Source organism: Neopsephotus bourkii, unplaced genomic scaffold (genome assembly GCF_033783945.1).
Source record: "Neopsephotus bourkii isolate Nb327-2 ecotype Australia unplaced genomic scaffold, CSIRO-AGI_Nbou_v1 NB_333, whole genome shotgun sequence".
Taxonomy (NCBI): domain Eukaryota; kingdom Metazoa; phylum Chordata; class Aves; order Psittaciformes; family Psittacidae; genus Neopsephotus; species Neopsephotus bourkii.
In genome coordinates, this window is record NW_026900839.1 from 1,837,019 (window position 1) to 1,863,788 (window position 26,770).

At 50.1% G+C, this 26,770-nt stretch overlaps 2 protein-coding genes across 7 annotated transcripts; both read right to left on the reverse strand.

The window, feature by feature from the left end:
* Positions 1–7,749: 7,749 nt before the first annotated feature.
* On the reverse strand, positions 7,750–19,493 carry CORT (cortistatin). 6 transcript variants are annotated; one of them, XM_061347985.1, is made up of 4 exons: positions 19,357–19,480; positions 12,427–12,574; positions 11,123–11,243; positions 7,750–8,094 (listed from the first exon to the last, which is right to left on the reverse strand). In XM_061347985.1, the coding sequence occupies exons 3-4, from the start codon at positions 11,222–11,224 to the stop codon at positions 7,876–7,878; spliced, it is 321 nt and encodes a 106-aa protein (XP_061203969.1). In that variant the 5' UTR covers positions 11,225–11,243; positions 12,427–12,574; positions 19,357–19,480; the 3' UTR covers positions 7,750–7,875. The 6 variants fall into 6 exon arrangements, with proteins under 6 accessions (XP_061203969.1, XP_061203966.1, XP_061203965.1 ...); XM_061347982.1 differs by lacking the exon at positions 19,357–19,480 and adding an exon at positions 14,625–15,374 and having other exon boundaries at positions 11,123–11,218; positions 12,427–12,570; XM_061347981.1 differs by lacking the exon at positions 19,357–19,480 and adding an exon at positions 14,625–15,361 and having other exon boundaries at positions 11,123–11,248; positions 12,427–12,570.
* On the reverse strand, positions 18,456–24,811 carry SRM (spermidine synthase). The gene is made up of 8 exons (XM_061347976.1): positions 24,551–24,811; positions 24,268–24,388; positions 23,867–23,959; positions 22,564–22,717; positions 21,675–21,758; positions 21,205–21,350; positions 20,165–20,287; positions 18,456–19,613 (listed from the first exon to the last, which is right to left on the reverse strand). Exons 1-8 carry the CDS (start codon positions 24,724–24,726, stop codon positions 19,596–19,598), a joined length of 915 nt encoding a protein of 304 aa, XP_061203960.1. The 5' UTR covers positions 24,727–24,811; the 3' UTR covers positions 18,456–19,595.
* Between the last annotated feature and the right edge of the window lie 1,959 nt (positions 24,812–26,770).

The following is a 26,770-nucleotide window of genomic DNA, read 5'->3' on the forward strand; positions in this document are numbered from 1 at the left end:
AGCCTGGAGCATCTCACACTCAATTCCACATAGACCAGACAGGACTCACTTGCAGCCTCCACTGCCAGCAGTGATCTGGGAGCCACACAGAACAAACTGCCCTGGGCTGATTGCTTTCATGACCCACTTGTTCTGCAGTGCACTCCCTAGGAGATGGAGTTCCCTTGCTGGGTACTCTGCACTGGGAAGCTCCCACGGGCTCCTGAGGCTGCCTCCAACTATCCAAAGTGCTCCATATTATTTATGGTTTCTGTGCTTGTGCCAAGTCATTTCAGATAATTGGGACATAATCCCCTTACTGCTCGGGCAGTGTCTGCCTGTGACATCTCATTTACCAGGCAGTCTGTCTTCCCAGAGAGGTGAAGCCTGGTTAAATGTTTCTGAGGGACAGGGCATGGGTCTGTACGTGCACGTGTGAAAATGGGATGGGACTCAGGAAAAGAATTCTCCTTGAATCTCTCAGCTTTCATTACAATTCTTCTTTTAAGTGCCAGCTCTGATTTATGGCCTGCCATTCAGGGCTGTGAAGGCCTGCAGCCAGAGCTGACCAGCTGTCACAACAGGGCTCACAGAAACAGGAAACCTATTAACCTGTCTCTCTGCCTGCCTAGATCCTGCAATTGATACAGGAGCTGACAAAGATGGGCTGTCCTTGGTGCGTTATTGCCACCAAGAGCATTGCCTGGGGCTGTGACTGTTCAAAGACACCCAAAACTACATGAAGATTCTCCAGGTGCAGCAATTTGGACTAACTGTATCTTGTGCCCCAAGTGAGACTTCCTGGATTGCTGTGCTCACCCTCCTGCTTGCTTCCTACATTGACTGGTACTTTGGTTCGCCTGTTAAATAGGAATGATTCACGTTTGATGCACAAGAATGTTGGCAAAGGTGGATCATCTCGCAAAGACTCCTTCATGAAAACCACTAGTTAAATAAAAATAGAAGAATGTGCAAACACAGAGTTACACAGCCACTTTCTCCCTGCAGTGGTAACACTCAGTAATTTCATATTCTATACCAAGGCACAGTAATACAGTAAGAAGATTGACACAATGCAAGCCTACTTGTGACTACATGGTTAAAGGGAGGGAGAACAGCCCCTTACCTCACCCTACTGGGTTTATGTCCCCTCTCGCACAGCTTCTGACTCACACACGGTTTAAACAGCTTTGCAACATGGAGACATTCTGGCATGAAGCAAAAGGCCACCAGTGGCATTTCTTCTGTTATTCTGCTTCTAGCCCACTCTGTCCCATGGCATGACAAGCTGCCTTGCAGCACTGAGCAAGGCTCAGCTCTCCCTTTCGGAAGAGCAATCATAAGGCACTTTCCAGCCCTCTGGCTCCCAGCAGTGGGTAAATTCATCAGTTCACAGATGAAGATGAGCATTGTTTGCAAGCCAATATTTTAGAGCACAAAGACTGCTGTTTGCTCCCCATGGTTCTGGGCTCCTAAAGTGTAAATCCGTGGCTTTTTAGGCAGCTGCAGCTCCCTGTGTGTACACCTGCACCTAAGCTTCTGGCACAGCACCTCTCACCATGGGACTGATTTACCTCTGACTAGCAAAGCAGCACAAGGCCAAGGACAGAGGCAGAGCTCTAGGAGTAAACCAGGCTTCTGTGGAGACAATGTCCTAACCTCTGGGTTTCACTGTGAACAGGAGACTCCCTGCACTGAGCCTTGTCCCAGCTGGAAGAGTTAAAAGCTCTGTATAAAACATTATCTCTTTTTCTATTAATAAAGCTGCTGCCGGTGCTGGGTTCACTAACTAATGCACACCAATACAGCCAGTGCTATCTAGCAATCTGCTCTTCAAATACATGAATAAAGTCACAGTGAAATCAAACAGATTTGAAGACTCTTCCTTCTGTGCAAGTGATCCATGTGTCTAGAATGATGGACATCATCTAAGCAATGAAAACTCTCCCAGGCAATTTCTGGAATGTACAATCCAGGAATGGGCAGCTTTCCTGGCCGTAAATCCTTGGCTTCTTCCTCTGTCAAGAAGAGCATAAATACACCAGCCAAGCACATCCCTGTGAAATTGAAGACGTTTTTAACAGCAGACTTCTCTAACCAGCAAACAATCTTCCAACAGGAAGTAGGCCTGACCTCCAGCCAAACTCACCAAGGTCCCAGCTGTAAAGACTGCTTATAATGATTTTTTTTAACACTAAACATTAATTGGTTTAAAACAAGAATTCTCCAGGTCCCCAAGGTACTGCTAGGACTGAAATTCCTCATGCACAGCTGAATGCCCCGAGCCCAGGGAAACAGCATGCTCTCTCCTCTGGCACAGCTACTTATTCCCCTGTGTGCTGTGGTCCTGCTAGACAACAACCCCTCTCGAGCCCAGCTTACCTCTTCAGACTAAGGCAGTCTCTGGGGAGGTGGGAAACATGGATTTGAATTGTTCAGATTTCTTTCACCTCCCAGATGTTTCTTCTGAGACCTTCTAGGAGCCCTATATAATTTTAACAAGTGGGAAGCAGACATGCTGGCAGGTTTGAGTTTAGATTCAAACAGCTCTCTCCAGAGTTCCTATCTTAATGGACTGAAAATGCTGGCTTTTTTTCATCTGGTACCTCCTTCCCAAGGCAGCAAAATGAGAGGCAAATCTGAGAGTGAGAGCTCAGTCAGCTCCAAAGGCGCTGGAGTAGGCAAAGAGAAACACAGATCAGACATGCCTGTTGCAAGAAGGCTCCCAGGCTCAGCAGAGGTAGTTAAACTCATCTCCCTTTGCATGGGGTACAGCTGCTCCTCAGTAGCTTCTGGAGTCTCTGCTTGTATTCCCAGGTTCTGCACAGAGCTCATTCACCCCAGCTGATGAACAGCAATGTGCTGCTCTCTGGTACCTCCTGTCTCACACGGCACAGGTCCTTTGTCTCCTAAATATTTCATGCTTTAAAGGCTCAGGGATTTTATGACATGAAAAGCAACTTGAGGCACAAAAGATATTCTGCAGTAAGGCTCGGTCTGAATCTTCATTCTGGAAGTTCCCCCTATGCTGAGAAGTCCCAGTTTGCTGTGTCTCTAATAACTGATTTTTGCCTACCTACACTTCACTGTCTGCTGCCTTAGCAGTAACTCTGACTGTAACTGCTTATGAATCTCTGAAGAAAAGCTGCATCTCATAAATCCTTGTTGAAACAGTAGAGAGCACCTTCTAACTTCCCATCTCAGACATTTACAGCATAGACCTTCATACTACAGTCTCACCAAACCCCACAACACACTAACACTGCCTGTCCTTCTGACCTGGTTTGCAAACCTCCAGTGCTCTCGAAACCCCTTCTTGCTGCCTGGCAGCCTCCTCTCAAAGCCCTGCAAGTCCTATCAGGGTTCAGTAAAAGACAGAAAAATCCCTCTGTGTAAGACATCCTCCCAATTCCCCAAGCCTCAGGATTTCCTGTGTTGCACATATCTTATAGGAAGCTACTGCATGTTCTGAATGGTCAAGGTAACAGCTTCTTTCACTAAGCAGTCTTCATCAACTATAAAATGTATTTACAACCTGCTGGTTCTGAGGGTTCTGTGAATACTGGAGCTCAGAGAAGCAACTGAAGTTACATATTCAAAGCCCACTTCACAAGAGAGGCTTTAGGAGCTTAGAGAACAAGGGCACATAAACTATTTACAGCAAATAACAGGCAGAAGGTGAACAAATGTCTTATTTGACCTGTGTTATTCTTCCACTCAAAAAAACCTATTGTGGCAGGAAAGACAGCAGAGCTACAGAGAGAGGTACATGTGGCACCATGGCTAGAAGAACACACACACGAATGTCTCTTGGATCAGGATCTCCCACCACCAAGCACAAAGCATAAGGCAAATCTGTGACCCCATATTGCCAAGAAAGACAAATAAAAGCAGCACTTTAATTCATGGAATCATAGAATGGTTTGGGTTTGAAAGGAGCTTAAGATCATCCAGTTCCAATCCCCTGCCATGGGCAAGGACACCTCACCCTAGACCATGTCACCCAAGGCTCTGTCCAACCTGACCTTGAACACTGCCTGTGTCACAGGGATGTTGTCAATTTTGTTGCTGTCTAAACCACACGGATGTAGCAGATGAAGGTCATCAAAAACAAGCAGCCCTTCAGAACGCATTCTGAGAGCCACTGCGTCGATCTATGACCAAGAGCAACAGCAGAATTCGCTTAACTCAGTGAAAATTGCCCTTTAGTGCAAACCCAGTTACTCTTTTCCCATTTTGTACCTGACTGCTCACATCCCATCAACCTCAAAAAAGTCTTTTTTTAATTAAAGGAACTTACTGCTTTTCAGACACATGTTCAGTGTTTCTGAGCAGAGCCAAATGCGGTAAAAACATAAGACAAAAGACACTGTGCAAACTTATGCTTCGTTCTCCCTGCAATACAGATCTAACCTTATTTTTCTGTAACTGTAATCAACACTAAAGGAGCCTCACAGGTCATGCATTGCTTGAGAATGACAGAAGAGCACCAGACTGGGCAACACTGTTGTGTTTCCACTACATTTAAGTCCATTTGACAGCTACCTGCAGCCAGACAGTATCTTTGTGAAGTCCAGCCAGACTGCAACTCTCTCCATTGTCTGTGGCTGAAAATACACACAGAGAAGTATTGATTCCCTCCTCACTTACCTGCCAGCACATATTAAAATGAGATCTTCACTGCTAAAAGCACGTACAAACAAGTTACCATGGAGGGTACTACATTGCAAACGAACACCTCTCTACCTCCTCTGTCCTATCTGTCCGTATATGCACATGCTTTGATCTCAGAGTAAATGAGATTTATTCTGTTTTCATTGAAGAATCAGTTACCTTGGACTACTTCATGTTTATCATGGGATAGGATGTGCACACATGGAGTTACCCCTGGGTACTGCACACGCTGTAGCTTCACAGCTGAGCTTGTCCCCATGATAATTCCCTCCCTTGCCTGCAGCTGGATGTGTATGCTGCATAATAGATAAACACAGTGAATGCCACTGGACTGTGCATTGGATTAGGTGAGGTCAGCACTGTGTGTGCAGCTGACTTTAGAAGTGCTCCTCCTGGCATCTTCTTTTACTTTCTAATGTGTCTTTTTCACTTTTCCTAAAACCTGGAGACAGCTCATAGGTATTATCCACTTGCTCACACACAATCACTCTGAGCTATGGCAAGATTTTAAAATGCATTGACTATTGCATCTAAAGAAGGAGTAACATTCTTGCTTCCTTCCATTTGCCATACACCATTAGAAGAGTTACAATTCTCTTGTGAAAATGTAAACAGAAAATGCCCATATAGAACATATTTCTAACCCTTCATTTAGCCTCTCCCACTAACTCTGATTTATCATGTTACACTCCCCAACATTAAACACCGTCATTAGGCAGGATCTGACAGCCCTTCAGCCTCAGCACATTGACTTAGTAAGGAAACTGCAAAATTAAATCCAGCTCAAACACTGATTTCAGCGCTGATGAAAGAAGCTGCCTTGACTGCGTTGGCCCCTATCCACAGCACGTGCACTGGCGGTGCAGACTTCCCGCTTGGTGCTCAGCCAGTGTGCCTCAGCCTACATTAGCAGGAACCATCTGCAGGGATGAAAGGAGAGTTCCACTTCCAAATTTACAAGGAGAGTAGCTGCGCTGCTCTCTGCTCCAGGAGCCACTTAACACAGCATACAGGGTTTGCCGAACAGGCAGTTCTCTGTTAGGGGCAATCCCTGTGTCCATGTGCTGTGGAGTTTCTCATTTTCACTACACATTGTCATGAACATTATCATCATAGGCAAGATTTAATGGTGGATAAGAAGGCAACTCTTATGAGAACGCTTCTAAAGTGCTAGCATCTTGGTTGGTCTCATAGTGCTACACAGGTCTTACTAACAGTAATGGCTATTATTAGCTCTTATACAGCACTTGTCACCCACATACCTTAAGAAAAATTACAAGAGACAAGAGCTATCACCCCATTTGAGAGGCAGGGAAACTGAGGTATTGAAAGGGAGCTAATGATACAACGCAAATGCCAGGTCTCCTGCGACTGAGGCGGGTGCTGCAGGCAACGCAGTTGGAAAGCTCCATATCCCATTACCCATATATGAGTCGTTGAGCTCCCCCAGCAAGGATCTTATTTTTCATTATAGAGTGCAAAATAAACCAAGCCACAGGGCTCTAACTCCTCCTGCAAGCCAGAGACACGCAGCCGGAGATCTCGACGCCAAACGACACGGTGCAAATGGAGTCTGACACAGAGCAAAGCGGCAGCGGCACGCCAGCCCGACTAGGTGCCAGAGCTGCTGTATCACTCATTATGCAGGGAGAGCGAGGGAGGTGGAAGCGTTGCTTCAACTGCAAGAAAACAGCCTGGCTGCTGATTAACCCAAAGTGCTGCTCTTGAGAGGAGCGACCTCATGGGCACCGTCCTCCAAACCCATGTAAAGGTTCAAAAGCAAGCCATGATAAATAACTGCCAGCTACTTCTCACCAGTGGCCAGCCCTTGGAGACATGATGCCACACAGGTCTTACTAATAATAATGCCTATTATCAGCTCTTATACAGCACTTGTCACCCACATACAGCTTGGTGACAAACACAGCTGAAATCTGCTATCTAGTGAGGTCATTCCTAGCAATGTAGCTCCAAAACTCACCTTGTTAATACTAAGAATTAAAGCAAATAGAGCAACTGGATTTCATACCTCCTGCCAGCACGCGGGACCAAGGCCTCAGCAGTCTCCTTTAGTGCTGAATTCAGACACCTTTCATACCCCTACACTACCCGTCAGTTTTAAGAATAAGGTTCAAAATACTCCTCAGCAAGTTAAAAGAAGGAAACCAGCTACACCTCTCCAGACCCTTTCCCCAGAGAGCAAATGGCACCCAAGAAGGGAAAGAAATCAGGTGTTCTGGTTTTTATTTGGTTGGGGAGGTAAATAAATCAGGTGTTATGGCTTTGATTTCTTAAGCAGGAGAACGAAACACCAAGAACCCAGGAGAGAACCAGAGCAGTCGGAGCCTGGCACCACGGCCAGTTCATTTCAATTCACTTCAGATGCCAGGCTGGACAGGGCTTGGGCAACCTGGTCCAGTGGGAGGCATCCCTGCCCACGGCAAGGGGTTGGAACTGGATCGTCTCGAGGCCCTTTCCAACCCAAACCAGTCTGTGTTTCTATAATTCTATGCATATGGAGCCCCAGAGCACTTGGAACTGCTCCGGAGATACCTCCTGGCAGCTGAAAGACCAGGGCCAAGGCTCTGGGCACATCTTCCCTTCCCACAGCTGCAGATGATACCTGTGCCCCCCACCTGCGGAGCACCCCTGGGTGCTTCACGCAGCCATCCCCAGGTCAAAGCCAGTGAGGAATGGAGCACTGGGGATGCTTTCCCACACTCCCAAACCATCCTCTCCCAACAATGACATGGCAGAGTACCCATGGGGGCTTGCACCCCTCAGGACACAACCCCTGCGCCTCACCTTCCCACCCCATGGCAGGGATGCAAACACGCACCTGGTCCTTCAGAGGTTGAGCTGCAGCACCTTTAACGATGACTGTGCCCCTGCTCCCACTGAGGGGCTCCTGGTGGGGCAAGAGCCTTCATCCTCACCACAGCCCCACCGCACACCCCTCGCCACTGTGAAGCCCCTCCAAAATGGCCGCCGCCCACCAACGCCCCGCACAAGATGGCGCCCTCCACCATGGGCAGCCACAAGATGGCCGCCACCTCCAGCGGGTCCCCACAGCCCCACAGAGAGGCAGAGACGAGCCCCCGAGGCGCCATGCTTTATTCTGAGGGGTGAAGAAGAAAAGGAAGGGAGCCGGGGGGCCGGGGCAGCCGAGGGGAGGGGAGGGTGTTGGTGGGCAGTGAGCCGGTGGGGCCGGGCTGGGCGGCACTAGCAGGAGGTGAAGGTTTTCCAGAAGAAGTTCTTGCAGGGAGCTTTGCGGTCCCTCGGCGATAGCTGCGCCAGGCGCCCCAGCACTGCCCTCTCCTCCTCCACCTTGCCCTCCTCCTCATCCACGGCTGGGGAGGCCACCTCGCGCCCCATGTCCACGCCGTCCAGCAGGCCCGCCAGCATCTTCAGGATGGCGTCTTTCCGCACTGTGCTCTGTTCCTGCAGGCAGAGGGCGGGGAGAAGTGATGGATGGAGGCCCTGGCCCCCATAGCCCTCAAGGATGGGGATGTAGCAGCGTGCACGCATCCACCATGGGGTCCCTTCTTGCTTCCCTGCTTCCTGACCTTGGAGATAATGCTTCTCCCATCAGCAAAGCAGTGCTGGAGCTGAGGGATCAGTGGCTGCCGGGGTCAATCCTCCCCTCTCCCAGCTGGAAGGGGACAGGCACACGTGTGGGTTCTAACTGGAAAAGGGCCGCTACCAAATAGGCAGGAATTGGCTGCATAATCCCTCGCTGCCTTCACTAATCGGATCCCTGCCTCCTCTCCTGGTAAAGCCATGCTCCCGTCACTGCTCCGACGGCTCAGCATCCTCTGCGGGATCACTGGGAAAGAGGCACCAAGTCCTCAGGAATATTAAGTGCAACCCCATGTAAAGTGCTGAGAATGAAACGTAACAAAGGGAAAGGCTGGGTTGGTATAAATACCTTTAGTATTTAGAGCAAACTATTCCAGCAGTGGGGACAGGCAGCTTGTGTTTCAAGACCAAGAACCCATATTCCAATAGCCTGGCCTTAGGGAAGGCAGGATGAAGTTCGGGATTGCTGAGCTCCATCCCTTTCCCACAGCAGAATGGTTTGGGCTTGAGGGATTTCTGTCAGTAACAAGCTGTGAGTTATCTTGTTTCTCTGCACTTTACATCCATCAGACCTAAGGAGTTGCCTCTTGCCTGAGCATCTCAGGTCTCCGAGACTCACTAGCAGAGGCATGGTGCTGGACAAGCTGGGATAGATGGTTTGATAGGAACAGATCCTGTTTCCCAATGAGTATGGGAATCTTGGAAGTACATTGCCATGCCACTCCTCACAACTGCCATGTTTACTGCTGGGACGGCTGCGTTTATCCACTGACTCTCTTAAGGACCACTTGGTGAGTGACTCAAAAGATGGACAGATCCAGACAGCAGCAATTACTGTATGCTCCAGGATGTTCATGGATCATTTCTAACCACTTTCTTAGCTCTAGTAACCCACCCGGCTCCCCCCCAAGAGAAACTGAGCCATAGAAAAATAACACTCTATGTTTGTGGCAGAAGAAAGAAGCCAGTTTATGCCTGCCCTGATTCCTGCTCCTGTGCTGCAAGTACATAAAGGACTCGAGCCTTTAGGGGATGGACTGGGGAACCCAGCTAAAGATGCCTCTTGGGTCACGTTATCTTGGAAGCTTCCTTCCTAGCTGTGAGCCCTATGTCTTGAACTAACCTGCTGCAAGCAGAGCCAGCAGCTTCAGGCTCAGGGCTGAGGAAGGCAGAAAGCCTGCTCTTAAGGGGTATTCCTTACGCATGATCAGCCGTGGCTGTTAGTGAAACTAGGCAGCTCTTCCTCTGCAGCAATCCATTCCTAACATCCCCGCTCTTCCTGAGCTGCAAGAGATCAGGGCTCTTTGGCAGCAGCTAGAGACCTTAGCACAGGTTACAGCACACCTTGGGGTAGCTGCTCGACTCCCTGTACTACATCCAAGAGTGCATCTCAATGCACAGAGCTTTGTTCCCCATTGCTATGCATTTTATGGTTGTTTATATGTAAAATCCAAATAGTTTTCATACTTGAACCATTTGTCTGAGTTACGGCAGTGGTGCCTGTGGGGACTGGTTCATTAGTATCTAACAGAATTAGTATTAGCAGAATGCTCTGAAGAGAATCATTGTATCTGTTATATCATTTTGTAAGCAACAGCGTGTAGAAGAGTCATTACACTTGAATTAATTCTTACCAAAGCCTTATTTACCCATTTATTCCCTACAGCTTGGTTTTATTTTCCCCAGCACCTAGGATTTGTACAGAGTTTACTTTGTACGTACTGGATTGTCATTGCAGGAATGTACAGCTGGAAGGTCACAGTTATCCCCACAAGGGTTAACCCCAGCCAGCTGCAGCAGCCCTGATCTCTAGCACAACGCTAGCCCTAGCACCTCACACACTGTACTCTTCTCTCTTGCAGCCAGTTTTGTTGTTAATGGGATGTAAGCCCACTCCTGAAGCACTGAGACACTGATGGATGAGCTGCAGCCAACGCTGAGGCAGAAAAAACAATGTGGATACGCACAAAGGAGAAATTACTGCCTTTGAAACCAGTACTGGGATCCTTCACTTCCCTGGGTAGCTCCTTTGCGGGGATGAAGCAACAGCAGCCTTATGGATACAGCTATGGACTGCACTGGCAGAGTGTGGGGTGGCTGACGACAGCTCCGAGGAGCAGCAGGGATGGCAAGGAACATGCAGGTGAGAAAACTGCGGGGCGAGGGCAAGCAGAAGGCAGCTTGTGATTGTTACGCTCTTGCTTCCTACCCCTTCGGCCTCTTAGGGAAATAGTGCAAACAAAGTTATTATAGTGCTGTAGCCATGATAATATTAGGGTTTTGCCAGTTGGTAGGATAATTATATTGCTCTAATAAGTTCTGCCACTGCATCGAGCTGTGCTGGTTCAGAGTGTAATTATTCTAGCAGAACTATGTCAGTATAACTCCCCTTGTGAATACTACTCTGGAAAAAGCAATTTTATTCTGATATAATTACTTCATTTATTATTCCTCTGTTACGTTCCTACTGAACCCATCTTTTAAACATTTGTCCTTCCCATGAGTCCTATTTAAAATATCATCTCCCTTGATCATTTTACCAATTACATATCTTTTCTCTCCCTCCCTAGCACTGTTTCATTCTCTCATGCTGTACTCTTTAAGCAATACTATTTTCTCTGCTCTGTCATCCTTGCCAGTTTTTTCTGAGCTCAGACTTCACTTTTGCATCTGTCATCTGCCCTGGTACCTTTCCTAAGTCAATTGGCTACTAAGTTGTACTAATAGCCAGTGCTTTGCAGTGCAGGAAGCTTTAGTGCCTTGGAATATAGAGGTGGAAGAGTTTGCATCAGGTGAAGCCTAATTGCCCTTATTAGCCCTCCCCTGGCTCCAGCCTGCTCCTGCATGCTCCCACCTCACCCAGCTCCTGCCCAGGGTGCATTATACTCACCCTGGTGCTCTGTATTGCGAGTCTCTCGTCTCCAGGCAGTGCCGTGGCTCTCACGCTCCACACCAGCAGCAGAACGGACACCAGGCTGGCCACCAGCTGCATGATGCACAGGCTGTGACTACTGTGCTGAATGAGGAAGACTGGGAGAGGGAGCTGTTCCTGGGCTCTCTTCTGCCTCAGACAATGGCTGCAGCCCCTTTTATAGCCCTCCCCCAGCCCAGTGGGTGACGCAAACAATTAAGTCTATATCAAAGGCAAATTAGACTTTGGAGAGGTTGTTAACACTTGGCTGCTTGAGTGGGATACTTCAGTGCCTCTGGGCTTTCCATGTGCCAGACCTGCAGAGGCTGAGGAAGCAAAGGACTGGGACTCTCCAGTAACATGCTGGTTCTCCACTCGGAGAAATTGTAGGCACTACCTGTGCCTCTCCTACTTAAAACTGAGCTCTCTTTGGGAACAGAATGTTGGATACAATAGGCCACCAGCTTGCACAAACCTCTAACACTCCTGGCCACCAGTATTCAGATAATGGCTTGGACCCTGAGTTCCAGGCTCCAGGGGATTTGGATCTGGATCTCTGCATCCATTGATGCATCTCATTGGGGAATGCCAACATACTTGGCTTTCCTTGTACATGATCACAGGCTGCAGCTATGTAGTAACATAATCTGTCTTGCAACCCTACATAAGACTACCTGGAAGCCAGATGGAAGTTACTGGCTTTTGCTCCTAGTGTTGTTTCAGTATGACTTGAACCTATCCTGGAAGCACAGATCAACATGGTGAACCCTGACTTTGGAGATGTTGGGCTTAAATGCATTAAAGGTAAAACAGGGAAAGACTGGTCAGAGCTGGAGCTGCTTTGCTCTGTGAGGCTTCAGAAAAAGGCTCAGGGTGTGCTGGTACTGACTGCAGGCTGCTTGACGTAAGTTCCTGCCATTTCTGATCTCTGGTTTACAGTTAAGGCTTCTCCCTTTGCCCAAAAGGCCATCCCGTCAGTGGGATTGGTCTGTAGGCCAGCAGAAGGTGCTATTAAACACTTCTATCTGCTTTGCGTTATCCCCTTCACTTGGGGATGGCATCACTGCCTGTGATCCCATCTCACCACTGGCCCCTTCTCCGGATGCACTGCCTCAGGGCAAGTCCTCTTCTGACCCTAACAACAAACAGCAGTCAAAAGGTAAATTGTGATCCTAATTTAGCACATGTAAAAACCCCACAGGGAGGCGATTTGGCCAAAGGGATGCTGTGGCAGAACACAGAACAGAAGGCAGAAAAACCTGTTCCCCACTTCTACCGCTTACCAGCATTACAGTTCCTGGAAACAGCAGGATGAAGCTTTCCCTGCAAACAATGCAGCTCCTAACGCCAGTGAGACCACCCCGGGTGCTCCTGAGGGAAAAGATGCCATCACTTCCATGCACATTTGAAAAGAAACACTGGATTCCCTCACTGAAAGATACAAAGAAGAAAACCTTTTCAGGGTCCCACAGCCCTGTGGGGAAGGTGACAAGCTAGCCATTTCTGGAAACCAACCTTCCTCAAAATACTGTGTAACCTCCTTGTTTCTCACCCCCTTGTGAAGAGCTGCCCTCCACTTCAGGTGAAACATGAGCTGCTTCCTTCCCAACTGATCTCGGCAGCTGATGAGGATTGCTGTGTTAGCCCTTAGAATGGGTTCTGTCAAACACTTCCCATCCAGTCTGGGGCTATGAGACAGAGTGGTGGAGTCCCAGGCTCCAGCAAGCAGGAAAACCACAGGCACTTGCCCAATGACCCACAGCCTATCTGCTCCAGGAGAGGTGCAAGTGGGAGGATAGCTAATGGAGAAAGCACACTTGGTTGCTCAAGAGGAACACAGGGCAGGTACCTGTGTGTGAGATGTGACAGGCAGGCAGGAGTCAACCCCATCCTGGTGGTGATGAGGCAGGACTAAACCTCATGAGTCTACTAGCCCAAAAGCTAGACAGACAGCACCAGCAGCTCAGCCAGGTCTTCATGCTGGGGGCCATCTGCTCTAACCAAACTGCTTGTTCCAATAAACACGGGTTTGCAGCTCTGCCTTCTGAATGGGCTGTTTTCTACAACGCCTCATTGAGCGAATGGGGTCACAAGTATGACAGTGCTCTGCCACTAAAACAAGGGATGAGGTGCTGAGTCAGAGATCAGCTCCTGGGGAGACCCACAGGGATGTAAACAGTGACCAGGCTGCAGTCACTCTGTTCTGGGATTAAAATCATTGTTACCTCTTTGGGGGGGGGTGGCTTTGGAGAGTTTCTGCCCACGTATGTCAGCACCAGACCTGTGGCCCTGCTGATGAGCATAGCACAGCCAAAACCTGTACTTGTAGCCTGGGCAAAGCTGGGGGTCCCTTCCCAGCTGGGAGGGATGGGAATAGGAACACATCAAAGCACTTACATTCCACTGCCCACCCCAGGACCAGATCTCTAAATCCAATCAAGTTCCCTCCAGGCTCTGCTACAGCATCCTTCAATATTAGATGCCTCTTTTCCACATTCCCCTATCTTCTCTTGTGCCCTCCTTCACATTCCCTCTGCTGCTTCCCCTACATTAGTCTGTCCTTAAGCTCTGCCCCTCCATCCTCTTTGCAGAGACCCTGCTGGTTCTGCTACCACCACTGCTGATCATCTCTTCCTCCAGAGGAAGTAAAACAACTCTGTGGTGATAAAACTGCTCCTTTTAGTAACTGGGAAGAGTTCAGCATCTAGCACCAGGATTGTTCTTCATTCCTGCTGTTCCCTGCTCCCTGTTGCATTGGCTGACCTTTAAGAAGGGCCCCAGTTATTGGTTTTGCCAACACTTAAACACTTATCAGTCTGTACAGGAAAAGTTGAAGGTCTTCCTTGGAGGAATAAACATTTCTGACAATTCTTTCCTTGATTTCCTCTTACCACTTCATCTCCCTGTTTTCTGACTCACCCTTTAGAAGTCTCTCTCCTGTCCAGAGCTGCACATGGTCTGAGTGGGTTTCTATCACTTTACAGTGAGGGCAGATCTATCTGAAATCAGCATGCCCATGAGCACACCCATGGGAGCCTGGTAAGGGTGGGGATGCTCCAGAAGGAAGTTCAGTGCACAGTAACTGGAAAAGGCCTGGCTATCCAAGGACTTTGTCCTCCAGTTAGCGTGGCTTCAGCAGAGGTGCAGAGTGGGTTCAGAAGTACAGCAGAACATGCTTCCACAATCACATAAAACAACCTCCATCTTTTCTGTAAGTAAAGGTGCACAAGCATCATGCACTGGGAGAGGTCTTAATCTATCAAGAAAGAGGTCCCAATCTGTCAGGAGAGAGGTCCCTGACCATTCCTCAGTGCATCTGTACAGCAGCAAAGACTGGGATACAAAGGCTAAGACTATGTCTGGCACCAAATGCCACATTAAGGAATGAGGTAACTTCTCAACTGCTTTCCTCTATGTCCTGGTTATTCGCTGTCTTTCGCCCATTTGTTGCCTGCTTTGGGTTCAGATCGCCATAAAGCACGTAGCAGAATTGCATCAGGCTTCCAGAACAAAGTCTGGTTCCCACAGGTGAGGCACTCAGCTGCAGCTGAAGGAAGGGTTCAAATGCTCCTACTTTCCTGTCACTGGAACCCTTTCTCTTTGCCCTCAAGAGTCCCTAGTTGCAAAGGCCAATGCAATAAATACAGCAATAGTCAGTTGTGAGCCTTCCTGGAAGGGGAAACCAATTTGTTCATGGGCCTGAAATCACAGCCCATTTATGAGGCCAGGCTTGCAGCATTCCCTCGCACCACGCTCCCCGGGGGCCTCCGAGGAGCATGCAGGTGGCTGCTCCAGCCACGGCTTCGCATCGGCTCTCATCTGACAGCCCCGAGGAAGAGGCAGCGCGAGCGTGGGATGCTGCTCATCTCTGCTGAGAGCTGCAGAGCAGGTGCGGGGAGGAGGAGGAGGAGGGGAGTACCGCAGGGATGCTGCTGCCAGAGCACGCACGACTACGAGCCTGCTACAGCTCCCTGGGGACGTGGAGCTGGGGGAGCTGCGCTGCCTTCTCTGCCTGTGGAGCCCTGGAGGATGAAGGGAGGGTGAGCGTAACGCTTCAGTGCTGTGCTCAAAACCTGCTGCCATTGCAGAATGCAAAGTTAAACATTTCAGTTTTGGCACCAAAAGTCTCCTTCAAAAGCTACTACTTGCTGTGAAACACTTCTATTGCAAAAACAACTGTTTTCCATGGAAAACGTTATGCCTGGCTCCACACAGGAGCATTGCAGGCTGTAAAGCAGGGGTCAGGACACCTGGGGTTACTGCCTACTGACCTGTTACGCCAGACTCATCCTGTTGGTGCTAAGATTGGCTGGACAAGACTTAGATAGAAATGGTTCTTTACCATTTGGATTTCCTGAGGGATTGCATACGCACTGTGCCTTGGAAGTCAGTCAGCAAGAGCTCACCAGGGACATTAAGATGTGGGATCGCTCAGCTGGGAGAGCTTTAAACAGGAATTCATGCCCTTCAGACAGCATGGGGTTCTGGTTACTCCTCATTACAGCTGAAGGGGGATGAAACACATGCAGGATCACCACATACATCATCTTGCCCCTCACCCCAGCACATAGCATCAGCTTCCCCAGAGATGTCGGCCCCGCACTGCTGCTGCAGCCGTTCAGTACCAAGGAGAGGGCAGCTCCCTCCTGCGGGGCCCTCAGCCCTCACCACCAGCACTGCAAACCCCCTCAGCCACAGGCCTGCAGCTGGGATCCCACCATCTGTAACAACCCCCTCCTCCTTCAGCTGCTTCACAGATCACTGTGCTGGGATTGAGATTCCCTCACTCCAATTCCCCACCTTTTGTGTATTTAGAAAGCACTTAACTCCATCCTATGAAGAAAGAGCATCACCTAAACTTCTCAGTGCTTAACTTGGTGAGAAGATACTTAACCATTTCCTCTGACACTCTTGCCAGACCTGAGCTGCTGTTTCACACTTGTCCACACTTTTACCTCTTCTTCCCCCACCATGTCAAAGGAACTTTTCTCTCCCTGAACCTGGTGCCACTTGTTACTGATTTTTTGGCTGTTTGCTTCCTGAGGCTGTTCCCCTATGAAGGATGAATTGTCATTCTTATTTCAGCAGTCTCTTGCTCCAGCCCCAGCCAAGCTTCATCAATAATTCAACCAAGCCTCAATAACATTAGCTCTGGATGAATACGACACTCAGGCCAATTAACTGCCTGAAAGGGCTCAAGAGATACAGGCAAGAGATTTCTCTTCATTTTTTCAAGCTCCTTTCTGAACTTCTAAAAATTGAGTTAGTTCAATGAGCAAAGCCCAGAGCAGAGTCTGACAGAGCTCAAAAGGCGCCAAGAGGCTTAGGCAATAGATGTGCTAAAGCCCATCAGGCTCTGTTCCCTCACTTGTCTCCACCTGCTCTGACTGGTATGACATTAAACGTTACTTGGGACACAGCCTATCCCTGCTCATATGCTCCTAGCTTAATAAGATGCTGGAACATGACTGCAGCATGTCTAGACAAACAACACTGTTGTGGATCTTTGCTTATGAACAGTGCTGCTTGACTAGCCTTGTGCAAAAGCCAGCTAAAACTCACAGTCTTTTAGTTGTCCACTTGGAGACACTGCAGAGTTTGCTTTTGAATGTTCAGTGCTCAGGTCTACATGAGGCCACATTAGTTCTCTCGTTGGGCATCACCCAAATTGCCAGTCAGTCTCTTTTCAGTGCCCAGCATCCTTGGCTGCAGCATCCTCCAATGTAACAGCCCTGATGTATGTTTGTGGGAGGGATCATCATCTGTGGACACCATTGCCTGACAGATGACTGACACACCAAAATCCATTCTTAACAGCATGTAGACCTTAAGTCATCCCTGTGCTGTGAGCTGCTCAGATGGAACTACCTATAGATGGACAAACTCTTGCTCCCTCCTCCTGCTGCACTGTTACGAGTGCTTGATTCTGGCACTGATGTCTGTCTTCACCTATTGCAAGACACTGATGTCTTTGAAAGTGCCTGTGAAGAACAGCAATTTGGAATGGCTTTGGAACTACACACAGGACCCTGTGGACAGAGGTTGTGTGACCTGGATGACAAACAGCCTTTCTTCCTGCTCTCATCACCGGCCATTGGCTGAACTTAGAAAGCTGGAGACAGCTCAGTGAAAGAGGGAGTAATTAGCTGTGTGGAGATTCGTAACAGGTTTGAGGAAGCTCTTTCCCTCCTGGGCATTGTTGTACTCACCAAGAGCGGGTGGAAGGCTTGAACTTGTTACTAGTTGGCAGCTGCTCTAAGGCCTTCCTGGACTAACAGTCCTGGTCTTAATTCCCATTCCAGGAGAGAAAGTGCCAAAGGTAGTTTTCTATCAAGGATGAAGGACTGAATGGGTTTCAGGTCCCCCAGCAATTTAATCAGGAGTGGCTAGAACCAGCCTCTGCTCTTTATAATGAAGAGACAAGAGCTGAGCAATGAAAATGCCTCGATAGCCCTAACTAATCAGTAGCTGTGGGAGAAAGGAGACAGTTACCCAGAGCATTGAGAGACCAAACATGAATCTCAACAGAAAGGAGACCCAGACTCAGCTTTACAGCTTACCAATGCTCTGCAAACCCCTGTGACCACGAAGAAGCTGTACTGATGCCTGTACTAGAAGGGAGCTTTGGAAAAGAAGTGTCAAATGTCCTCAGAAAGGGGAGAAAGCAGCAGGGTTGGTACTGACACCACAGAGGTCCCTTGCTGTAGGCACACGGTGGCTGCACCACGCATGCTGTTTGCATGGCCACAAATACGGTAAAGCTCAACCCCAACCTCTGCAAAAGCCTGCTCCTTCTGTGCCTTTCTCCTACCAAGTGAAAAAGCCTCTCCCAGAAGGAACTTTCTTGTCTTCTCCTGATGCCACCTAGCGACTGTCCCTAGCCTGTTCAGCTTGAGCTCACCCTTGGAGCCACCACACTTCTGCAGAGGAAAGGATGATGCAGCTGAGTGGGGCCAGTGACAGATAGGGATTATGTGATGCTATCAGGGAGATGGCCAGCTAGAAAACGGCTCAGAAAGCTGTTATACCAGAAGCAGCATTCGGGCTGGAGAACAGCGTGGACAGAAGGTACTGACTTCTGCAGCACGGAGGGTGACAGAACCTGGAGCTATTATGCAGTCAGGTTACAATATAAAACATGCAACAGGATCACTCTTCAGAGCTTATTTTGTTTGTAACTCGCCATCCCTAGAGCCAAAGGAGAGAGGAAGTCAGAACAACTCCAGAGCGCCCCTGACAAGCACAACAGACTCTCAGGACCTCTGCTTCCACCCCACACTTCCCCAAAGAAGCACAGTGGCCAACACTGATGTCACCTTAACCAGAGCCGAGTGTTTAATTGAGTGCAAGGGAGTGAGCACCGCAGTGCTTGTGCTGGGGAGATACCCACTGCACAGCGGTGGTATGGAGTCTTAAAAGCAGAAGTAAAGAAGTGGAGGCAGATCCATCTCACGATAGAGTACAACGAGAAACAACTTGTGCATCTGGGGATTCTGGAGGCAGCATTAGAAATAATGAGGCCTCCTAAGGACTAGCAAATACCCAGGCTTGAGGCATCCCAGCATGATCGAGATGAGAGATTTGTCAGCACAACTGACTCCCCAGCATCAGTACTTAACAGCAGGCAATGGATCTAAGGTTTGGTTTTCATATAGATATATTTATATTTATATATATAAAGCGCCTATCACCATATTGATAAACATTCTTTGGAACCACTCGGAGGCAGAGTAAGAACAGGAGTCAGCCTGCTCCTCCCTCAGCACTTCTGTTTCCAAAAAAGAAGCCACAAGACTTTGCTGCCAGCCTGCCTGGCTGGTGTTTAATACTGCTACTCCATCAGGGTTGGAGGGAGACCTATTGTGAATGGCAACAGTTTGCACTGTGACTTCTCCAACTGTGCTGCAGAACAGTGCAGGTGTCGCAGAAGGGCAGTGGGACATGAAGGCTCAGACCCGTTACCAGTCAAAACGTCTCAGCAGCAGGGAGCTCCTATCAGGAGAGAGCAACAACTCTGGGCACAGAGCTCTTGCTCTCTGTGCTTAAGGCTGAGGCAGTGACCCTTCTGCACTCCTCCCAGGTTTCAGAAGATCACCAGACAGAAATAAGTGTCAGTTATAAATACATCATGTCAGTTGCAGGGGGTGGAGGTGGGATGGGGGCCACAGGGAGGGGAGAATTTAGAACGGAGAGAAAGGAAAAAGACATCTTACGTTTCCAGCACTGGAAAGAACAGTTTTGACCTCACGCATTAAGTCAGCGGACCTGTTCAATAGTCTTATCTGGCTTATGCACCATCATCTTTAACACATCATCAAAGGGAGTGTTGGCTGGCAAAGGGTTAAACAATCCCACACAGTGGAGAGCAAATCTGCAGTCTGCTGGGAAGGTCCCAACCACGTCACCGATGATCTCAGGGTCCAACTTGAAGGAAGGAAGCAGCTTCTCAGTCTCACACGTCGCTCAGGGCCTGCAGACAGCCAAAGACAATAAAGCATCAGGATGGACCCACTGCAGCTCTCCTGGTCCTTAACAGACAGATGGCTCTGAAACACAGCATTTGCCTTCATCCCTCTAAGGAGGTTTTTTTTTCTGGACCCTGCAGTTGCAAACCAGTTAGATGATGGAATGACTGTCCTACAGGGCAGCAGGCTGAACTACACTACAGCATCCTTTCCCTACCCTCTGGTTTGTGCCAGAAACCACAACCACATTTTATTTGCCTTTTAGAGCTTTCCAATGGGAACCAGTTGTTCTGCTTAGATTTGATAGGTGAAGTAGGAGGAATCTGCCATCAAAGCATGGGACATGAACCCAAAGAACAGTTCTAAACTGAACTCCAGTCTTCCCAGACTGACTCATACTCAACTACGTCATACAAAATGCTAAATGCTGCCCTGCTCTGACTTGCCCACTGAAGCCTTTAGGGCTGCAGGAAGTCCTCAGTCCTGTGTGCTCCTACTCCTGCTGAAGAGAAGTTGTACCTCATCCTTGAGGGAGGAACAGCACAGCCTTGCTTACCTTCCGTGCAAACTCCGGCAGAATGAAAGCTGCCCGATGGATGTCAGAGTTGTAGTATTTGAGACTCCTCTCCTCTACTTGTTGCTGTGAGAGCTGCTGCACAGGCTCCCGGAAATTCGTGTTCTGCAGAAGAGAAGTCAGGCAGCTCTGGAGTGTTTGGGCAGCAAGCAAAAGGCTGTGTGTGTGACAGGCACCGGATTCATGGCAGAGAACCAAGAGGATGTGCAGCAGAACAGATGACTTTCTCTTCTAGTCTGAGGTCAAAGGTTCTGCACAGCTCCAGTCCCCAGGGCTGGGTTTACAGTCTTGTACCCTTTGTGACTAGCCCTTATTCACAGATGTCAACACATGAGGTCAGACTGCATGTGCCAGATGAAGCCGTCAGATTGTGCCTCAGCATCTAAGCAGCAAGGCTTTTGCTCTGAAGAGCAAAATCCATGTCTGTGTTAAGTCAGGCACAGTGCATACTGCCAGTGCCCCTGATAAATCACACACACTGATGTAGGGAGCCAGCAGCACTGCTCCTGTGACAGTCACATTAGAGACTTGCTGTAATGCAGCAGACTGGGAAGAGAGCAGACCTCAGTGGTGTGACAGAGCTACCACCCCACATCCTAACAACGACTCACTCGGACCTCTGCATGAGATTACCAGTTGCAAGTCAATCCTTATCAAGCAGGTGCTGCTTTATAACAGCCAGCATCAATAAGCCACATCCTTAACAGGCTCTGGAAACTGGCAATGGCTTCCTCCCTTCCAAGTTTGTTGTACCAGAGAGAAAATAATGTCCTTTTCTAAGGCAACCAGTTACAGTACTGGTAAGCAAGTACTGGTCAGTTCTGAGCTTCATTCAGCACTGAGCAAGCTGCACTGCAGCTCTGGGGCCCTGGGCTGGCAGAACCAGGACCCAGCATGACTCTAGAGGCCTCAGCTGGGAGAGCTCAGAGCTGCAGCTCAAGCTCTGCGAGGGACAGCCTGAGGCAGGCTCTGTGTGTGCTTTCAGGGAGTGGAAAAGGGCACTTGAGGTGCCTGGAACTCACCGGGTTTTTGCTGCAGAGCATGAAGCCAATCTGCCCGCTGGGATACGTGGGGATGGTGCAATAGGCGTATTCCACCACTGGGAACAGAGACTTGCAGAACTGACGCATCTCCTTAATGAGATCCAGGTGCAGCCACTGGCACTCACCTACAGGGAGAAGGGAAGATGGGATGTGAGGTGAGAGCTGCCCCTCTTCTCTGCACAGGTCTGGGCCAGGTTAGCAGCGGTCCCAAGTCCAAACCTGCTCTACTGTGCACAGCTCATGTGGTTTCAAAGCAAGATAACACCCTTACATCAGATTTACTAAGTGTAGTCCAGCAGTTAATGAGCTGATGCATCCAGATCAAAACTCTCCTGTACCTGGGAGCTAAAATGGACCTCAGTGCCTATGTAATGTCTCCCCAAGAAGAGAGTCCCCTTTGTGTCTCCATGCAGTGATCTGGCATCAGCCTCTGCCAGAGACATCCTCACCTTGGCAGCAAAGAATCCCATCTTCTCGCAGGGCTGTCTTCATCAGCTGGTAGTAGGATTCTTTGAATAAGCTTTCTGCAGGACCTGGGAGACAAGTGAGTGAAGAGGTATGCTGAGAGAGACACTAACCCAGTGGGCTTCTGAGAGTTTGCTCAGTGCCTACAGGGACTGCACTGGAAAAGGGGGATTTCAAATGGCTTTTCTGTGATCACAAGCATTGGAGATAATCTGGAAGCAGAGTTTTGCCCTGGTGAACCCCAGCCTGCACCTAGCATGGCAAATCCATCAGCATTTTAGCTTTGCTCAACAGCAAGCCCAGAACCTTTATCAAAGAGTCCTATCTCCTGCCTCTTGCTTCAGTGAGCTCTTTCTAAACTGAGCTCCTGCTCCAAACAGCCTTTTACAGATGCCTCTTCCTGTGTTGACTATGGCAACAGTAAAGGCAACTCGGGCTCTCATTGTCAGGCCCCTAAAATGAGGTGCTGTAACTACACTTGATCCTTCTCTACTTTAGTTTCCCCCCTTCAGAAATATAGCCATCTCACTGCAGCCATCTTTAGGTTAGGTACGGATACCGACAGCACACAAGCTACTGCTTCACTAGCGGGCACATGTGCAAAGCTGTCCCCCTCCATGGGATTCCTGGATTAACTCTTTGGCAGAAGCAATAGCTGCTGGAGTTAAATTCTGAGGAGAGAAACGGGACAACCTTGCTAAGACAGTTTTCTGGTGTTCACCCTTCCCTTTCTCTATCAAAAGAGCTGACCCAGTGAGAATCTTTTCACTCAAAAGGAGCCTGGGCAGGCTGGCATTGCTTCCAAGAGGTAGGCAGAGGAGAAAAGGAGGAGGAGTGTGGAAAGCAGTGCCCTTTTTTGGCCAGAATTCTTACCCATGGGGTCAGATGAGTCCGTGATAATCACATCAAAGGCTTCTTGATTTTGTTTCATGAACTCAAAACCGTCTCCCACGTGCAAGGTCAGCTTTGCGCTGGAATACCCCACTGCCATCCCTGGGAGGTACTTCTTGGATACCTGGATCACATCCTGCAATACAGTGAGCACAAGGGGGTCAGCAGGGGGTACAAGGAGCTACTTCTCAGGCTACTGTGCAGCTGCAAGAGCAGCACAATGAGTCATTTCCTTCTATGCCTTCAGCACAAACCCAACTCACTAGCGAGATCCTCAAGAGCTGTCAGCATCTTCAGCCAACAAGCTGCGCTCAGCCCTTTCCTATGGCCTCAGGGTTCAGTGACACTCTTAGTCTGTCCTTGCCAAACTCAACAAGAAGAACTTGGAGCTTCAAAAGCTCCCTGAGGAACTGCGAGAATACGATTACAGATCTGACATTACAGCTCCTTTTCCCTGCAGACATCACTTGCAGAGGTGATCTCAGCTCCAGACTTCTCTTTTATTCTTCCTAAATTAAACCATTCCAGCAGGTTTCTAGATGCAAGGTGAGAGTTATCCCCACCTCTGCACTATGGTCACTGCATCACCCTCCTGCATCACAGCCACTGCCCGAGGCCCAGCGATTGCACTGAACATGACCAGCTTCTCGCAGCTGGCAAAGACATAAAGATATGCTGGTGTCAGGCAGTGCTGGTTCAAACCCAGACACATATGCCTATTAGCATGGCAGACAGAGTGCACAGTCTCATAGAGCAGCGCTTCCCATTCTTAATACAGCCCTGCTTTGAGAAAAGAGCAAAACTTTCTTAAAGCATCAAAACAAGCTGACCTAGAGGGGGATGAGCCCATCTATTACAGAAACAAGTCGTCCCCCCCCTTCTTTCCTGCTTTCAGTCACAGGAGACTGCTTAGCAAAGCAACCATCCTCTTCTGGCAGGAGCAGTGCTCTCCTCTGCAATGGCACAGAGGGAAAAGCAGCAGCTTCACAGAGCCAGAGCTCTCCGTCTCCAGATCTCATGCCTGGCCCACGCTGGCCTGGAAAGCCCTTGTGTGTGAAAGAAGTCCCATGCAAGAGGCAGCCAGCTGCCACGTAGATGACTCGTGAGGCAAAGAGGTGGCGCTGTCAGTGTCACGCCAGCAGCACAGGCAGCAAACGCACGCTGCTGACAAGGGGCAGCAGGTGAAGCAGCAGCTCCGGGGATGCTGTGAAGCAGGGATGCTTCCTGCTGGGCAGCCCACCCGTCCCAGCGAAGCCCCCGGGCACCTCCTCGCAGCCCAACGCACCTCATCGATCTCGCACTGCACCACGGACTCCACGGTCGGGTGTTTCACCACCTCTCGCAGCACTCCCCCGTCGCCGCCACCGATGATCAGCACCTGGGAGAGAAGAGGGCAGAGAACCGGCCATCAGCGGGGTGGGCTCACGGGGAAACTTCCACAGCGTGGCCTAAAAAGCACGGCCTAAACCCAGCAGCCCTGTGGGCTCGTCCCGCCCCGGCGCTCGGAGATGGATGTGCTGCGGAGCCCACGCGGGCTGCCTGCAGCGTGGGAGCGCCAGAAGCCACGGCCCCAGCCAGCCTCCGGCCACAGCAGCCCTGAAAGGGCCGGTCCGGAGGACGGGAGCCGCTCTGCGGGTCGGGCCCCGGCCGGGGGAGAGCCCGCGGAGAGGGCCGGGGACGACTCACCTTGCGGGGGTCGGGGTGGCTGCAGAGGGGCAGGTTGGCGATCATTTCCTGGTAGGAGAACTCGTCCCGCTCCGTGCACTGGATCACCCCGTCCAGGACCAGGACGTTGCCGTAGGTGGTGCTGGGCAGAGCGGGGAAGCAGCGTTGGAGCCGGCCCGCGGGCCGCGCTCCCCCGCCCCCTCCCAACGCCGCCAAGGCCCCACCGCATGGCGCTGAGCGCCGCGCTCCCACCGCTCCCCGCACACCACCGCCAGCCCGGGCCGCGCTCCCGGCCGCACCGCACCTGCGGAAGACGAGGATCTCCTGGTAGCGGGAGCGCTGGTGGTGCAGGAGCTCCTCCACCTGCAGCGACATGGCCTGCCCCGGCCACAGCCGGCACGTCTCACGGAACCAGCCCTCGCGGATCAGCGCCGCCGCGCCGAGCTCCGTCATCCCGCACCGCCCGCCGCGCTCCGTCATTCCCGCACCGGCCACCTGCGCGTCCCCGCCGCCACCCGCCTGACCCGGCCGGCGCGGGAGCCGAGCGCGGGGGCCCACGCGCCGCCCCGCCACGCCCCGCCCCGCAGCGCGCGCGCCGGCGCGCCACTATTGGCTCAAGCCGGCGGTGACGCGCCGGCGCGCCCGGGGACACGTGGGGCGGTGCGGCCGGAACGGAGCCGCCTCCGCTCCGGCGGTGAAAGGGCGCGTCCGGTCCCCCCCCCCTACACCCGCAACCGGCACCTGGAGGCAGGGCCCGGGCGAGAGGAGAAGGCGCTGCCCCACCAGGGGAACCGAGTGACTCCCGTCAATAAAGAGTCCGCTTCGGCCGTTTCGAGCGCCGATGTTGTACAAGCGGGTTCCTGCCCAGCGCTTGGAAGCGTTACAAAACGTGGTGCGTGCTGCAACGGGCAGGTACACCGAGGTTACACCACGAGTGGTTCTTTTACCAGGTCACAGAAGGATCGCCCTCAGCAACTGCAGCACAGTTCTAGAATGGGGGGTTCTAACGCTACAACTTCATCACCTTCATAGATGTAACCAGGTGAATAAAGCATCTGGTTTACTGGTCACCTCCATTAAAGGTGGCCACAAACCTACAGCTGTAAACCACGTAACAGAAACTAGCAGAAGACTACAAGGAAGATCACCCTTGAAGCGTCACCTTGCATGGAATTTTAAGTAGGCGACTTAGAGAAACTACAGAATTCTTAATCTCTCTGCAGATAATGGGCCAATTTGGTAAGGCTTAAATTGTTCAAGTTACAGAGCTATGGTAAGTGCTAAAGCTGACAAGAAAGAGAACTGGCAGCCCCTGCGAACATATTTACACACAATTGCTATTTAACTGCCTCTTTTCAAAACCATTCTCCAACACTCAGCCAGGCAAGCAGATTTTATGGGCAGAAAGAGACTCTGTTCTACCATTACAGCATGGCTCAATCATCTTTGTTCACACTAAGACACCCTCCTCTGTTCCTTCTGCTCCCTGCTCCACAGACATATGGGAAAAGACTGAAAACAAACAAAATCCCAAACCTCCTCCCAGGCTTTGTTAAATAAAGCCCGCGGGTTAGGAACAGAGAAGAAAGATTTTATCTCTACCCAACAGTCAGAGAAGTAAATTCTATCATTGCCAAAACGGGAGTGTGAAACAGAAAATCCTCAGAAAAGGAAATCTGAGTAAAGACAGACCCTTTGGGAAAGGGAGCAATGTCTGTTGGTCAATGCCATGACCACCAACTCCCCACGAGCAGCTCTGCCACTGATTTCATGTGGCTTCAAACAAAGTCACATCAGCCCCTACCCTTCTACTCCCGCCTGTTAAACTCTAATGTTGCTTACCTCTTGCACAGCAGCACTACCAGCCTTCAGCTGTCAGCATTTACATTAAGCTCTGTCATCCATCCATCCATCCCATTGTGGGCTGATATGCTTTCTACAAAGTCTTCAGGATAACTCACTGCAGGTATTAAAACTTCAAAGTGTTAGCAGAATCACAGAATCAAGTAGGTTGGAAAAGCCCTTTAAGCTCATCCAGTCCAACCATTCCCCAGCACTGCCAAGGCCACCACTAACCCATGGCACTGGGGGCCTCATCTACATGTGTTTTCAAACACTTCCAGGGACGGTGATTCCACCACTGCCCTGAGTAACCTGTTTCAATGCCTGACCACCCTTTGGGGAAGGAATTGTTCCCAATAGCCAGTACAGTACAGGTTGTGCTCAGCTGCAGCACAGAACCTCACTGGCTTTCCTCAAACCAGTGTTTCTGCCTTCTACCTAACGCTTTCACCCTGCAACTCAGTGGTGAAACCACTGGTCTCTGATCCCTAACTATTTTTCTCCTTAAAATAAACCCTTTGCTTAAACTAAGACACAAACACTGCCAGGTAAACACACTCATGTTTCATATTACCTTGTCTTGTAAGAGATGAGCTGTGCAGTCCAATTTGTAAGCCAAGTCTAACATAAGACACTGGCCTCATTTCCTCCTCCAGGCTGGTGGAGTTCGAGTCATATCTAC